Source organism: Ipomoea triloba, chromosome 14 (genome assembly GCF_003576645.1).
Source record: "Ipomoea triloba cultivar NCNSP0323 chromosome 14, ASM357664v1".
Lineage (NCBI taxonomy): Eukaryota > Viridiplantae > Streptophyta > Magnoliopsida > Solanales > Convolvulaceae > Ipomoea > Ipomoea triloba.
This window is the reverse complement of record NC_044929.1, coordinates 15,154,835-15,172,435: the sequence shown is the minus strand read 5'-3', so window position 1 is coordinate 15,172,435 and position 17,601 is coordinate 15,154,835. Positions and strand designations below refer to the sequence as shown.

At 36.5% G+C, this 17,601-nt stretch overlaps 1 protein-coding gene across 2 annotated transcripts; it reads left to right on the top strand.

Moving 5' to 3' along the window:
- Positions 1 to 1,301: 1,301 nt before the first annotated feature.
- On the top strand, positions 1,302 to 4,867 carry LOC116005096 (phospholipase A1-Igamma3, chloroplastic-like). 2 transcript variants are annotated; one of them, XM_031245338.1, is made up of 3 exons: positions 1,302 to 1,725; positions 1,768 to 1,839; positions 1,882 to 3,194. In XM_031245338.1, the coding sequence occupies exons 1-3, from the start codon at positions 1,342 to 1,344 to the stop codon at positions 3,040 to 3,042; spliced, it is 1,617 nt and encodes a 538-aa protein (XP_031101198.1). In that variant the 5' UTR covers positions 1,302 to 1,341; the 3' UTR covers positions 3,043 to 3,194. The 2 variants fall into 2 exon arrangements, with proteins under 2 accessions (XP_031101198.1, XP_031101199.1); XM_031245339.1 differs by lacking the exons at positions 1,768 to 1,839; positions 1,882 to 3,194 and adding an exon at positions 3,496 to 4,867 and having other exon boundaries at positions 1,302 to 1,738.
- Positions 4,868 to 17,601: the final 12,734 nt, after the last annotated feature.

Below are 17,601 nucleotides of genomic sequence, written 5' to 3'. Positions count from 1 at the left end.
AATTTAACTTCATAATGTATAGAATTCATGTTCATAATGTACATTGTTGGTTTTATAACCACGGATGGTTGAACGGCAGGCCAACACCACCGAAACATCGACTAAGTTTTATGGAATGAGGATAGAGCTGCATATCGGCCCTTTGTGTATTATGAATTGCTTAGCCTTTCTCGAGGTCTTAAATCCCTATTTATACAAGCTATGAAGGATTTCTCCCTTTGGTAACCCTAAACTACCATATACAAGTTAGGATTTCTTTCCTTATTACATTTAGGTACTTCTTTAATCTACTTTGATCTTCTTTCCATTTCTTTCGCCTGATTCCTGCGCCCAACCGTTTCTGCCTTTAGGAAACTTTCTAAAACGCCTTTAGGGAACCTCCCAACCGCCTTTTACACACCGCCTTTCTTACCCCGGCCTCGGCGTTAACCCGACCAACTCATCACCCAAGCATATTCTTTTCATTCTCAAACTCTTCGTTGAATGTGTTCTACAAAGCTGTCCACTGAATAACCTCTTTAACAAATCCGCGACCGACCGACCGATCGCCCGCCGACCCTTGACAGACCACCACCCTTTGTCCTGAGTCCTCCTCTCTTCCATCTTTCCTATCGCTCATTCGGTCGTCCTTATCTCCCTTCCGAGCTCCAAGTACCAAGCCTTGGTGCAATCCCCATCATACATAATTAATGTTCTTAATACATATACATAAACACGATATAATGAACATGAATTCTATGCATTATGCACATGAATTCTGTATATTATGTTAAGTGTTTAATTCATTTTCATTATCTTGTATTTATGTGTATGTGTATTAGGAACATAAATTTTATGCATTATGAACGTAAATTTTATACATTATGAAGTCAAAATTTGTGTATTAGATCAGGGTCTACAGTTATATGTATGTGTATTATGAACATGAATTTTGTATATTATAAAGGCAAATTCTAGTCCACCATATAAATTGCCTTCCTAGTCACCCAAAAAGAATTGAAGCATGAGTTACGCATGCATATATGCCTGGGTATTACGTCTCTAGGGAAAACGTACTAGTGCGTGTTTGAGAAATGTTTGGATTTTAGTTTATGAAAACGTGTTATTACTATTCTTACTGCGTGTTATAAATTATAATAGTACTACACACTATTTGAATTCAATTATGGAGTCTTTGCATACAGACAAATCATTTTTTTTGTCTCATATCCAGTACGATGATAATTGCTGAATGCCAACCAATAATGCAAGCTAGATCAGAGATGAGATGATGTGTGCCTATAAAAAGTAGAAGCCACCCGGCCTGAACGAATAGAAGAAGACTGCACTTACCTAGCTCCTATGATGGGGTCTCTCCAAATCTCTCTCAACCACATCTTTTCTGAAGGCTTGGCACCGCCATTGATGAACATAACCAAACCTTCCAATTCCTTCGTCTTTCCCTTAACACTACTACAGCCCTCGTGGTCTCCCCAAAAGCCATATTCCCTGAAATGCAGAGTTTCTCTCTCTGCAGCTGCCATTAATGCTCCACTACAGCGTGAATCATCCAATAAGCATGATGAAGAAGAAGATGAGGATGAAGAAATGTATGTGGAAGAAGATGGGAGAAATCTGCATGAAATATGGGAGGAGATTCAAGGATCCAAGGATTGGGAAGGGCTACTGGAGCCCATGAACTCCCATCTTCGCCGCGAAATCATTCGGTACGGCGAGTTCGCCCAGGCCTGCTACGACTCCTTCGACTGGTACGGCGAGTTCGCCCAGGCCTGCTACGACTCCTTCGACTTCGACCCGCACTCCAAGTACTGCGGCACCTGCAAGTACGACGGCGCCCAGTTCTCCAAGTACTGCGGCACCTGCAAGTACGACGGCGCCCAGTTCTTCGAGAAGCTGGGCATGGCGGGCCGCGGCTACCGCATCAGCCGCTACCTTTACGCCACCTCCAACATTAACCTCCCCAACTTCTTCCAGCACTCCAGCGTGAACAGAATCTGGAGCCAACACGCCAACTGGATGGGCTACGTCGCTGTCGCCACGGACGAGGAGGAGATCCGACGGCTGGGCCGTCGCGACATCGTCATCGCGTGGCGTGGCACCGTCACCTACCTGGAGTGGATCCACGACCTCAAGAACATCCTCCACCCCGCCCATTTCCGCGACGACCCGGACATCAAAATCGAGTCCGGTTTCTTCGACCTCTACACCAATTCCAAGAAAGACGATTCCTGCAACTTCTGCTCATATTCCGCCCGGGAACAGCTCTTGGCCGAGGTCAACCGTTTAATCGAGAGATACAAAGGGGAGAATCTAAGCATCACTGTTACAGGGCATAGCCTCGGAGCGGCCTTGGCTCTGTTAAGCGCATACGACATTGCAGAAATGAAACTTAACGTTGTACACCAAGGCGAAGGCGAGACTTCCGCATCAGCAACTAAGATTCCGGTTTCTGTTTTCTCCTTCGCGGGTCCCAGAGTGGGCAACCTTAGATTTAAAGAAAGGTGTGACGAGCTAGGGATCAAGGTTCTGAGAATCGTTAATGTTCGCGACAAGGTTCCGACCGTGCCCGGGATTATCGCCAACGAGAAATTCCAATACCAAAAGCAACTGGAAACCACGCTCAAGAATTTCCCATGGAGCTATGCGCATGTGGGAGTGGAATTAGCGCTTGACCACTCACATTCTCCATTTCTAAAGACCGGCACCGATCTAGGCTGCGCCCATAATCTGGAAGGACACCTTCACCTCGTCGACGGATACCACGGCCAAGGCCGCCGGTTCCGGTCTGCGACGGGACGGGATATTGCGCTGGTGAACAAAGACTCCAACTTCTTGAAGCGGGAGCAAGGCGTGCCGCCGCGGTGGAGGCAGGACGAGAATAAAGGGATGGTGAGGACCAGCGATGGGCGCTGGGTGGTGCCGGAGCGCTCCAGAATCGAGGCGCATCCGCCGGACACCGGCCATCACTTCCGCAAGGTTCTCCGCCTTGCTCGGGCTAGATTACATTTATTCGAGAAAAGAGTGCACGTAGCTAAACAGTAATATAATTATTGTTAGTACCAACCAAATATGTAGATATTAGTTTAATACATATTTTATTATAATGGGCATATCTTGGTTCATAAAATAGATTAGCTCTTTGTATTTAAGTCAATTAATTTATAAAAGTAATGTAGCTATTTTTGAAGAGTGAATAAGAAGTCCTAAGATTACGGGCGATCAGTCATATTTCCCTGCGCGTGGATGAGGTGCTTGAACATGAGAAACAAATGCCTAAAAATGTGTCGTCCGAACAACTATAAAAACGTAAAATTTTACTATAGATCATGTATCAAAACGACGTCGTTTCAACACAATTACAATTCCTTTCGATATAAACGGTTGAAACGGTTCCGTCCCGCCCAACTGCACTTCCCTTTCAACACAACTGCAGTTTACTTTCAAAACAACTACAGTTTCTTTTATAATACACTGCAGTTTCCTTTTAACACAGCNCCTTCGACTTCGACCCGCACTCCAAGTACTGCGGCACCTGCAAGTACGACGGCGCCCAGTTCTTCGAGAAGCTGGGCATGGCGGGCCGCGGCTACCGCATCAGCCGCTACCTTTACGCCACCTCCAACATTAACCTCCCCAACTTCTTCCAGCACTCCAGCGTGAACAGAATCTGGAGCCAACACGCCAACTGGATGGGCTACGTCGCTGTCGCCACGGACGAGGAGGAGATCCGACGGCTGGGCCGTCGCGACATCGTCATCGCGTGGCGTGGCACCGTCACCTACCTGGAGTGGATCCACGACCTCAAGAACATCCTCCACCCCGCCCATTTCCGCGACGACCCGGACATCAAAATCGAGTCCGGTTTCTTCGACCTCTACACCAATTCCAAGAAAGACGATTCCTGCAACTTCTGCTCATATTCCGCCCGGGAACAGCTCTTGGCCGAGGTCAACCGTTTAATCGAGAGATACAAAGGGGAGAATCTAAGCATCACTGTTACAGGGCATAGCCTCGGAGCGGCCTTGGCTCTGTTAAGCGCATACGACATTGCAGAAATGAAACTTAACGTTGTACACCAAGGCGAAGGCGAGACTTCCGCATCAGCAACTAAGATTCCGGTTTCTGTTTTCTCCTTCGCGGGTCCCAGAGTGGGCAACCTTAGATTTAAAGAAAGGTGTGACGAGCTAGGGATCAAGGTTCTGAGAATCGTTAATGTTCGCGACAAGGTTCCGACCGTGCCCGGGATTATCGCCAACGAGAAATTCCAATACCAAAAGCAACTGGAAACCACGCTCAAGAATTTCCCATGGAGCTATGCGCATGTGGGAGTGGAATTAGCGCTTGACCACTCACATTCTCCATTTCTAAAGACCGGCACCGATCTAGGCTGCGCCCATAATCTGGAAGGACACCTTCACCTCGTCGACGGATACCACGGCCAAGGCCGCCGGTTCCGGTCTGCGACGGGACGGGATATTGCGCTGGTGAACAAAGACTCCAACTTCTTGAAGCGGGAGCAAGGCGTGCCGCCGCGGTGGAGGCAGGACGAGAATAAAGGGATGGTGAGGACCAGCGATGGGCGCTGGGTGGTGCCGGAGCGCTCCAGAATCGAGGCGCATCCGCCGGACACCGGCCATCACTTCCGCAAGGTTCTCCGCCTTGCTCGGGCTAGATTACATTTATTCGAGAAAAGAGTGCACGTAGCTAAACAGTAATATAATTATTGTTAGTACCAACCAAATATGTAGATATTAGTTTAATACATATTTTATTATAATGGGCATATCTTGGTTCATAAAATAGATTAGCTCTTTGTATTTAAGTCAATTAATTTATAAAAGTAATGTAGCTATTTTTGAAGAGTGAATAAGAAGTCCTAAGATTACGGGCGATCAGTCATATTTCCCTGCGCGTGGATGAGGTGCTTGAACATGAGAAACAAATGCCTAAAAATGTGTCGTCCGAACAACTATAAAAACGTAAAATTTTACTATAGATCATGTATCAAAACGACGTCGTTTCAACACAATTACAATTCCTTTCGATATAAACGGTTGAAACGGTTCCGTCCCGCCCAACTGCACTTCCCTTTCAACACAACTGCAGTTTACTTTCAAAACAACTACAGTTTCTTTTATAATACACTGCAGTTTCCTTTTAACACAGCTACAATATCATTTTGATATAACTATAGTTTCATTGGACAATATACACACAAAAATGTGAAATTGTTATTCAGTATCAGTTTGTATACATTGTAGTTACATTTCGATATAACTACAGTTTCATTCGATAATATAAATACAAATGTGAGGCAGTATCTTTTGAGATGAATTGTAGTATCAGTTACGGAGCTCCGTTACGACTTACGGCAGCCGTTTCTCCTACTTACTGAAACGACGTCGTTTTGTGACCATGGTCCACCGTATAACAACTGCTATAAAAAGGGGTGTATGTAACGAAGCAATTTGAGGTTTCAGGGGAAAAAATTCAGACACATTGTTCATAAGAGCCGTGAAAAAACTTCAACACAAGGGACAAACTGGAGTACTATTGGGAGAAGCTGCTCCACATGATATCAGTACGAGCTGTGTTAAAATCTAGGTTGGTTACAGTTTGTGTAATTAGTAGAATTAGCTCAAACTGTATTTGTTAATTTTTATAGAGAGTTGCTTTTTAAGGTTAGTATTTAAGTAAGTGGTAGACCTAGTTTTGTAATTCATTTAACCTTGTAATTGAAAAAATCGTGGATTGATCTTAAATGCAAAAGTTTTGAGCGTGGCACCGTAGATTAAGAGGTGTTCTCCAAACTGCGTTATAAAATTCCAATTGTGTATTTATTTGGTGATTTATTTATTGCACTATACGGTGTTTAGAATATCATCGAGGGTAACTACTCTTATTGATGCTCTGACTGATTTTGGTATATCTTCAATATATTTCTGCATTACATTATTTCAATTGGTATCTAAGCAGTGTCGCTCAATTTGTTAGCGAGATCCCAGGGATACTCGAGTGTTGTTTTGCAGAATTCGAAGCCAAGAGTGATGAAGGAATATTTTTTGGATACTCAATAAATAGCAAGGCTTATCGAGTATTCAACAAAAGAACCAACATTATCATGGAATCAGTAAACGTGACAGTTGATGATGCAATAACAAAACAGCAGAAGGTAAAGGATGAAGAGCCAGTAGATACCATGAGTACCCTAGTAGAAAAAGAAGAGAACTTACAAGAACAAGTTGAGACCACTAAAGCTCCTCCAACCCGGATTCAGAAAACCCATCCGACAAAAAAATGTGATCGGAAAAATGAGTGTATCCGATCCAAAGAAAAAGAAAAGCTATCGCGAAATATTGGGATATTCCTGTTACATCTCACTGATAGAACCAAAAAATGCGAATGAGGAATTAAAAGATGAATGTTGGATCAATGCTATGCAAGATGCTTTACTTCAATTCGAGAGAAATCAAGTTTGGGATCTAGTGCCAAAACATTAGAATGTAAATATAATTTGCACAAAATGGATTTTCAGAAACAAGTGAGATGAAAATGGAGTTGTCATAAGAAACAAAACAAGATTGGTAACTCAAGGAAACAATCAAATGGAGGGAATTGATTTCAGAGAAACTTTTGCTCATATTGCAAGATTAGAATCAATCAGACTTCTTTAAAAACGATTGTCCTTTGGAAAAGACTTTATCTTTGTTAACATTTCGTTGTTTAGTATCTGTTCATGTAATGCTTATTTGGTCTATTTGGTTTAAACTGTATTTCGTTTTATCGAGTTGTTTTCCTAAATAATAGCCAAAGGGGAAGTTTGTTAGTGTTTAAATGTTAAACACAGACTTGTAATTGGCAAAATTATTATGGAAAAAATTAGATAGGATATGTTTTAGTGTAATTCATTATATTGAGTGAAGACCTAATTAATTAGCATACACTACAATAGAGCCTTGGAAACTACGGAGACGAGTCGACTGGTGCGAGTCTTTGCCGGAGACGTCGCTGGAAACCTCCAAACGCGCCGGGGCGTGGCGTCGGAGCAACGACTAAATGGTGGCGCGTGGTGGCTCCGACGGCGGCCTAGTTCCTGCTATGGCGTCGTCCTGTTGTTCCATGCATGTCCCACTACCTCAATTTCGCTGGCTTTGATACCATGTTAATGTATAAGGGAAGCTTTATGTAACTCACTATGCATATGTTCTCATATTCATTGAAGATCAGGACTGTACAATATATATAGGTACAAGGGATGCATTATAGCCACAAGTTAACCTTTAACAGACCTAAATAGTCTAACAAATCCCACACTATTCTAACAAATATGGAAGTGGTGGTAATAATAATAATCTAGAAGCTAACTTAAAAAAAGGAGAGAGTGGAGATAAATGGAAAATAAAGAATCCAGAAAATGTTTTCTAACAAAAAAACTAAGAAGACATTTTCTGCCAAATTGGACATTTTTTCATTGATCATAAATTATTATTTTCTTTTGTCTTCATTTTCCTTGAGTACCCAAACACTGGAAAATTTGAAAAATGACTTTTGAAAGTCATTTTATTAGATTTCAAATGGACCCTAAGAAGAAAAATAATGGATAAATTAAACCGGGAGCCTCAAGTTTTAACATTTAGGGCTCGTTTGGAAAACCCAAAAAATGACTTTCAAAAGGTATTTTTTTGAATTTGTCAATTTTTGACTACCAAAAGAAAATGAAGTTAAAGGAAAAATTACCCATTTTGGCAAAAAAAATATCTTTCAAATAAAATTTTTATTCGAAAGAGATTTTTCGAATTCCTATTCACAGTAAGTACATTCTTCTCTCTCTATGTGATGCCATATGAGCGGGTTGGCCTGTAATGGTCTAGCTATTATTTGAATAGTTGTTATATCGTGGATCATGGTCCAAAAACGGCACCGCTTCTTTAAGTGAAGACACAACTTCCGTTACATCTTAACGAAGCTCCGTAAATGAAACTATAGCTTATCTCAAATGATACTACCTCACATTTGTTTTTATATTATCAAATGAAACTGTAGTTATATAAAAATGAAACTGTAATTGTGTTGAAAGGAAGTTGCAGTTTATCTAAAATGAAATTGAATAACAGTTCTACATATTTGAGTATATATTGTCAAATTAAACTGTAGTTATATCGAAATAATATTGTAGTCGTGTTGAAAGTAAACTACAGTGTATATAAAATGAAACTGAATAATAGTTTCACATATTTGAGTGTATATTATCCAATGAAACTGTAGTTATATATCGAAATGATAGTGTAGTTATGTTGTAATAAAACTATAGTGTATATAAAATGAAACTGAATAACAGTTTCACACATTTGAGTGTATATTGTCCAAAGAAACTGTAGTTATATATCGAAATGATATTGTAGTTATGTTGTAATAAAACTATAGTGTATATAAAATGAAACTGAATAACATTTTTATATATTTGATTGTATAATGTCGAATGAATTGAAACTGAAGTTATATCGAAAAGAAACTGTAGTTGTGTTGAAAGGAAACTGTTGTGTATATAAAATGAAATTGAATATGTTATATACATAGAGTTACTTTTTGCGGAACGGCGCAGAACGTGTGCCGTTTCTTTTCATTAATCAAAACGACACCGTTTTGATGCATGTACTACCATGCATTGTGGACAGCGGTCCACAATAAAATTTGCGTTATTTGAATTGAACTTGAGTATCCAAGTTAATATACAAATCATGTTGCGTTATTATTTTTTTAAAATTTCTTTATTTTATAGTTATTTCATTTATAAATGCAAAATTAAAATAGAGGTGGCGTTGGCCAGGCCAACCATTAAAAATCTTTACCGGGCTCACAAATTTTTTTCTCAGTTTCTTTATTTCAAAGTTTTTACATTTTATCAACACTTGATTAAATAAAAATCTTGACCGGGCTCACAAATTTTTTTCTCAGTTTCTTTATTTCAAAGTTTTACATTTTATCAACACTTGATTAAATAAAAATCTTGACCGGGCTCACAATTTTTTTTTTCTCAGTTTCTTTATTTCAAAGTTTTTACATTTTATCAACACTTGATTAAATATGGGTTAGACCAGGTCAGCCCTAATAATAAAAATCTTAGCATGACCCGACAAGCCACTCAACCATTTTCTTTAAAGTTACAAGTTTTGTATTTATTTTTATAATAAGTTACAAGTTTAAAAGTTATCTATTTACATATTTTTATTATAGTTATTGTTAATCTTTATAACTATTATAAATTTTAATATAAATAATAATTATAATCATCATTAAAATAATTAATTTTATATATAAGTAATAACTCTGTAATAGGTTTTTGTTCAATTTTTAGAAAATAAATCAAATAGAAAAATACAAATTTCTGAATTTTAGCCAAATAAAAAAAAGACCGTTTTATGACTTTCAGTCAAACACATAATGAAAATGTTTTTTAAAAAATAAACCATTTTCCAAAACATATCTTCTTGGTTTCCAAAAAGACCTTTACCCAAATTGTTGTCGGCTTAGCTTTTAATTAAATAACTGATATATGTAAAATATCAACAAAAAATTACCACGAATAACATAACAATTAGATAACATGAAATGATTAAGAATGACAACGGGGTGGAAAATATGCTCCCATCCGTGTCCCCACAACCCGCCTCACTCTTAGGCCCTGTTTGGTAAATGGTTGTTGGTTGTTTGGGTTAGAAGGTATGATTTGTTGATAATATTAGCTGATTGTAGAAAGTTATTTGATAAATTAGCTGTTAGCTGATAGATGTTTGGTATAATTTCTTTTCTCAAAAAGCTAATTGAAAAGGCTGCTTTGAGTAGCCTTTTGAATTTTAGCATTTTGGAGTTACAAAAAACTTATTAACTAAACAACTAATAGTGATCAAATAAGCCAAAATTAGCTGATAGGCTGATAATTTACCAAACAGGACCTTAGTCTTTACTTGGATATCGAAAATTTTTTCCATTCCATCTCCGCGAATAATTTTCTTGATCAATTCTTTAATCAATGAGTAGTTTAGCACAATTTTTAATATGTAAGTATAAAAAATGAAATATTAAATTCTTAACCTTTGGTTATTTCAAAAAAAAAAAACCTTTTATTTTTTTGGAAAACAAGAAAAAGAAAAACCTTTTGATTATTACTTTTCATAGATGTGGATCTGTTACATGCAAAAAGTCGAAACTGGACCACTTCCCAATAACACTAGTGATGCTATCAGACTGAAACACGACATGCCATAGCAACTTGGGCTTATCACTTGTTTGAATGGTTGTTGATTTTTTACCACAACAAAAAATCCAAAATTTTGGTAGGTTGAACTCGGAATTAATTTTACGTTTCATTCGTTAATATATTTTATTTTCTAACATTTCAATTAAAAAGAAATTTTATATTTAATTTGTTGTTTTATTGTAGTGATGGTTGTAGTACATACTTTTGTTGAATGCATTAATTTTATAAAATTTGAGTATAGCTTTGTAAAAAATAAAATAGTAGAATAACAAAAATAATCTCAAAAAATCAGACTCTATTACAAAGTGATGAGCTTCTATTTACCAATCGTTATATTGCGGACCACGGTGCACATAGTACTCTGCACCTTGATCCGAAACGACGTCGTTTCGATGTTAGTAGACGCGGACGTGAATGACTCCAGGGAATTCATTATCTATAATACACATAATCATTATCTAGAATAGACAGAACGTTTGTCTAAAATATACAGAATGTCTGCCCAGAATACACAGAATATTGACATAAAATACATCGAACTCATCCTCTTAACATTCGAATGCACAAACACATCACAACATGTGTTAATAACATAAATGCACATAATATTGACACAAAATACACAGAACTCATCCTCCTAAACACTCGAATACACAAACACATCACAACATGTGTTACTAACATGAATGCACAGAACGATTGCCTAGAATACACAGAATGATTGCCTGGAATACACGGAACGATTACCTAAAATATACAGAATATTAACATAAATACAGAGACCGACCGAAACAGAAAACATGATTTTCAAAAAAAGGGACGGTTAATTTAAAATGCTCAAAACGACGTCGTTTACGTACGTGGCGCACGGTATAATTTGCCAACAAGAAGGTTTCTCGAATATAATAATAGTCCGCAAACATAATGGACAAATTGATGGACCAATGTGGGGTTGTTATGCCGTGGACCCAGGTCCACCTTGCAAGGTGGACCTGGGTCTACATTCACATACATTATACTCTACATTCACATACAATATACTCTATATTCACAATTTGTAAACTCCACATTCACACATTACAGGATTATATGTTTAGTAACTATATTACCACTGTTATGCATTCACACATTCAAAACTCTATATTCACAGGTCATATATATACTCCACATTCACACATTACAGGGCTATAAGTTGCTAGAACTTCTTAACTCTATTACAGATTCACACATGCATAACTCTACATTCACGATTTCTATACTACATATTCACAATTTGAAACCTCCGCATTCACACATTTCTAGGCAACTCTACATTCACACAATCATAAATCTACATTCACGATTTCTATAATCTACATTCACACTTTGAAACCTCTACATTCACACATTTTTGGACAACTTTATATTCATCAACATGTTTACTAATTTTTTTTTTTTTTAAAAAAGAGACAAAAACGACGTAGTTTTGGATTCAGGTCCACCTTGCAAGGTGGACCTGGGTCCACAGCATAATTTGCCGAATAATCGTGTCTAGTTCAATTTAATTAATTGGGTTGGACCAAATATAATTGTCATGATCAAGGATTTACTACACGTAATTTTATTTTCTTATATTTATATATAGAGATAAGAGTCACGTCTCGATAATAAAAGTTGGATTCCACCTTCTAACGAACTCACGATAATTATTATCAAAATAAATAGAGCAACCCAAACTTAAAAACCCATTTCAACGTGCGTATACTTCGAATAGCATCATACCCTATTAATGGGTGCACACATCGGTGGCAAATTATGCTGTGCAAGTTGGACCTGGGTCCAAAACTACGTCGTTTTTGTCTTTTTTTTTTTTTTTTTTTTAAATTAGTAAACATGTTGCTGAATATAAAGTTGTCCAAAAATGTGTGAATGTAGAGGTTTCAAAGTGTGAATGTAGATTATAGAAATCGTGAATGTAGATTTATGATTGTGTGAATGTAGAGTTGCCTAGAAATGTGTGAATGCGGAGGTTTCAAATTGTGAATATGTAGTATAGAAATCGTGAATGTAGAGTTATGCATGTGTGAATCTGTAATAGAGTTAAGAAGTTCTAGCAACTTATAGCCCTGTAATGTGTGAATGTGGAGTATATATATGACCTGTGAATATAGAGTTTTGAATGTGTGAATGCATAACAGTGGTAATATAGTTACTAAACATATAATCCTGTAATGTGTGAATGTGGAGTTTACAAATTGTGAATATAGAGTATATTGTATGTGAATGTAGACCCAGGTCCACCTTGCAAGGTGGACCCAAGGTGGACCCAAGGTGGACCTGGGTCCACGGCATAAAAACCCCGATTATTCTCAGTTGTTATACAGTGGACCATGGTCCACATATTGTTGTAGTGTAGACCATGATCGTCGAATGAAATTAAAGTGCTGTTACTATAATAGAACTAGTGTGTGGGAAATGAAACTAAAGAATAGAACTCACTATTGTCAAATGAAATGTAGTATTTTTTTGGGTAAATTTACAGTCTAGCCTAGGGGAAATCATCACTTATGGGAATTGAACCCGGGTTCTCCCAAAATTCCTCCTTTCAAAGAGAGCTCACTTGCCACTTGAGCTATCCCATTAGATTAATGATACTTTAGTATTGCTATCATGAAACTAGTGCATGTGCGTGGAAAATATACTAAAATCCAGAGTCATATAATAACATATATTGTCAAATGACCCGAAGCGCAATGAAAATAATACTTCAACATTACTATAATTAAACTTGTGTGTAATGAAACAAAAAAAATAAAAATGAAACTAGTGTGAAGGAAAAATGTATATTATCAAATGAAACCATAGTAAAATTAAAATGATACTTTAGTATTACTATAATAAAACTAGTGTGAAGGAAAAATGTAACTCTAAAACACAACAATATTATCAAATGAAACTAAAATGTAATTAAAATGATACATACTTTACGATCCACGTTGCTAGCCCATTATTCTATCACTTGTTTATTGAAAAGAAATTGCATATTTGATCTTGTCAAATTGATGATGAACTCGTAAAAATATCATTTTAATCGTGGGATAAACAATAAAATTAATTCGAAAAATTAGAGGACATGAATACATGATTGCTTGGAGCCTTGGACGGCTCTTATACTCTTCTATGATCCGTTGCTTTCATCGTGGACCATCTCGAAAGTAACATCGTACAATAGATGGTCAATGTGTAATGTACTAAAGTGATGAAAAAGATTCTATCGACGGTTACTACAACCAAAAATGGTGCCCCAAAGACATATTCAATTTTTCCTTATTTTCTTGAAGATTCTACGAAACCATAAACTTGTGTCCTCACTATTAATTTTTACATTTTATTTATTTGTTTTCGTTCATGATACAATATTTTAATATGAGAAATTGCTAATAATTTGACTTTAAATTAATTAGAGAAAAAAATATGATTGTTATACATCAAAATTTAAAGAGAAATCATGATTGACAATAAAAGATAACGCCTATAACAAAATAATGAGTTAATATCATCTTGGTCTTTTGAGTATAGTAGTTTTAACACATTTAGTCTTAAAATTTTAAATTGATCATATGTGATTCTTTGACTTTCAAACTATTATCATTCGTAGCCTAAATTAACACTCAATGGTCCTTCAACTATCAACTTTTAACCAGTTGCGATCCTTCTTGGCGGACCACGACTAGTTACATTTTGAAAGTTGAACCATTGGTGGTTAACTTAAACCATGGATGATAACAATTTCAAAGTCGAATAATCACGAATGATTAATTTGAAAGTTTAAGACTAAACGTGGCAAAAATATTATATTCCGAGATCCCATTCCCATATGGCATTAACTTACAAAATAATCTAAATTACGTTAGCTGTAATGATAAAGATACATATATGTGTACTACCTTTTGTATGTACATCAAATAAGCATAACGTGCACAACAAGAAAACCCAAGTTTGAAAAAAGTGGTTGAGTGGATAAAACATAATTTACTATACGTATATGTTAGGTATGAAGTGTAATAGTTTTTATTAACCAAATTGTAATTTTTATCAGCCCCCTTATTTTTTGAGTCTAGAAGTACAATCTCCAAAGTCCAAGTCTAAGTCAAAGTCATACGAAATTGAGGAGAATTAGACTTACTCAGCATATTGTTATTTATTAATTATAGGCTGTGAAAATCATTAAAAGATGAAATGGAAGAATGGACAAGGAACGCACAGCATGGTTTGAAACCCAAGATCAACATTTTATTTGGATAACATGCGGATGACTCAACGGGGAAAAAGGGAGACACTGGCTTGAATTAATTTATTTAAGAAGGAGAATAAAGAATGTTTGAAAAGAATATTAACTAATAATGAGTTAATATGGAGTGATGGAGAATACTTAGCATGTATTAGAAGGTCCAATGTTTGAATCCTTATGTATGGGATGACACTTTGTTTCCGACTGGAAAGTCAAAGGGAAAAATGGTAATTTAATTTTTTGCTAACAAAAATTCAATCGAAAATTAAAATTTTGGAATAAAATTGAAGCCAAAATTAAATTTAATTTTGGGATAATACTTCAAAAATCCAAAATTAATTTTTGGAGGCAAATTTCAAATTAAGCAAGAGAAGACCAACTTGGAGGTGTCGGTGTATTTTTCGGTGATATAATTTATGCTCAAGTAAGAGTCACCGGAGGAAATATTTTGGAGAGATCAACTTGACATATCAGAAGAAGAAATTGCAAAGTCAAGTGTTCACACTTGAAAAGTCAAAATTAGGAGGCTATCTTGATAAGGAAATTCAATTTAAGATCTGAGAAGACAATTGGACGAATGTGCTACCTACAATTTGAGTAATGACAAAGGCCAATTTTCAAATTCATCTGACAATGGCCATGAAGAGCTTTAGAACAAGTTGACAAATTATTTCAAGATTCAAAATGGACGATCAAGATTGGAAGATCTACAACGGGTAGATAGCTTCTTCAAGCTATAAATACCCATGTAAGACTTGAAGACAAGCACCTCTCTCACCTCTCTTAACCTCTCCACATCATAACATCTGAGCAAATCTAGAGCTATTATTTCGAAAGAGAGAGCAGACAAATATTGGAGAATGCAAGTATTGAGCTGATTAGAAAAATTCAAGTCTGAGAGATAAGAAGAAAAATACTTCTTTGTAAAATCCATATCTACTATAAGTAGAGAAAGGGAGAGTAGCAAGTGAGGCTTGTAAAATCCTAGTTGAGTATAGCTTTGTGCGACATACTCGGTGGAGTGTAGCTTTGTGCGAGACACTCGGAAGGAGCGTGGCTTTGTGCGAGACGCTCGGGAGCGTAGCTGGGTGCGAGACATTCGGGAGTATAGCTTTGTGCGACATACTCGGATGAGTGTAGCTTTGTGCGGAGACACTCGGAAGACTAAGTGTAGCTGGGTGCAAAACACTTGGTTGGTGTAGGAGCGTAGCTGGGTGCGAGATGCTCGGGAGCGTGGTTTTTTGCGAGGCGCTCGGGATTGAGTGTAGCTTTGTGCAAGACACTCGGGAAGTGTCGGGTTGGCACTGTTCACTATTGTATCTCGGTGATTGAAGATAGTGAAAATCTTCCTTGGAGTGAAAGGAAGAAAGTGGAGTAGGAGAATTACACCATCTCCGAACCACTATAAATCTCTCTGTCTCTTTACTTTACTTGCATCATATTTACTCTTGCATGCATATTTTGTACTAACCCACTTACTGATTTATTCATCTGCGTCTTGCAAGTGCTACGTGTGCATGCGTAGCATTCCATTGCATATTTTATTATAAGTCTTCATATCACAAGTGCATGTACTGAGCATTTCAATTTCCTAGAGCTTATTCACTATTCATGCACTATTCACTCACTATTCCTTACTATTCACATTTACTTTTTAGTAAGGAATTCCTACTGATTCATACAAATCCATTTACTATTCCCTCTTTATTTATCATCTAGGTTTGCTTTTGCATGCGATATACCTCTTCATATCTGATCAATTTATTTATAGCACTTTACGTATTATTATTCCGCTACGAACTCTAACTTGGTCATTTGCTTTATGCTTGTTACCTAAAGTTGAAATTACCAAAGTGTTATAATTTTTGAAATTATTGAAAAGTCTATTCACCCCCCCCTCTCCCCTCTAGACTTTTCCCACCCTATCGGGACCAACAATATACTTAAGGATGGAGCCAAAAATTCGACTAAGTTGGGGAGAAATTTAAATTACGTTAAAAAATTTAATGACAAAATATCAAATTACCATAATAAGGTTAAAATACAAAATACATTATAAATTACAATAGAATGTTTCTGATAGATTATATGATAGTTATGGTTGAAGCAAAAAATATACTTGAGTGGTGGTGAAAATATCAAATATTTATGAGAATATGAAACATAATCAATTAGATAATAAAATAATTTGAATAACACTATATTCATAAATACTTTTTAATTTTAATTTCTAAGGTAGACTAAACAAATATTTAATTAATCTTGTGAAGGAATGAAAGAGATAAAATAAGAATAACGGGCTGTTTGGTTCACGGAATAGGCAGGGAATGATATAGCATTCCCAGTAATAGCCTATTCCATTGTTTGGTAAGCATTTGTATTCCCAGGAACAACTGGGAATAGCTATTACTAGCACCCCCTAGTATTATCCTATTACTGACCTCTCAAGAATATGTATTTTATTTTCTTTTCTTTTTTGCCCTTTTTTAAACCTAAATTTTTTACGCTCACTTTTCTCTCTATCATCGCATCGCATCGCAACATCTTTCTCTCTGTTAGCATCTCACTTCCATCATTGCAAATTGAAATTCTTCTTCAAGGTATTCTTCTAAACTTCTCTTTTTTTAACAAATTATTTATTTATATATATAAATATATTAAAAAAAAAAAGCTGTTGCAGTTGCGGCGCGATGCCGCAGCAATATATAACAAATATACTATTGCGGCACTGCGTCGCAGCCGCAACAGGTTATATATATATATATATATATATATATATATATATATATATATATATATATATATATATATGCTAGGGTTTATTGTTATATATTTTTATTATAATTTCTATGTGAATATATGTGCTTTTGATACATTATTTATGAGTTATTATTATAGTTTTGAGTACTGTAAGGTTTAAATTTAATTTGTAGTTGTGGCTCGGTTGCATTTAATAACTCGTACTGAAAGAAGGAAAAGATGTGTAGCTGTGTTGCGTGTGTGGTTGGATATGTGTGCTTCTGTGAGTTTATTATTTATAATGATGATATATGTCTACCTTGACAATTTTGTG

Excerpts from the sequence above, each read along its gene's own strand:
- LOC116005096 (XM_031245339.1), top strand. The coding sequence starts at position 1,342 with ATGATGGGGTCTCTCCAAATCTCTCTCAACCACATCTTTTCTGAAGGC.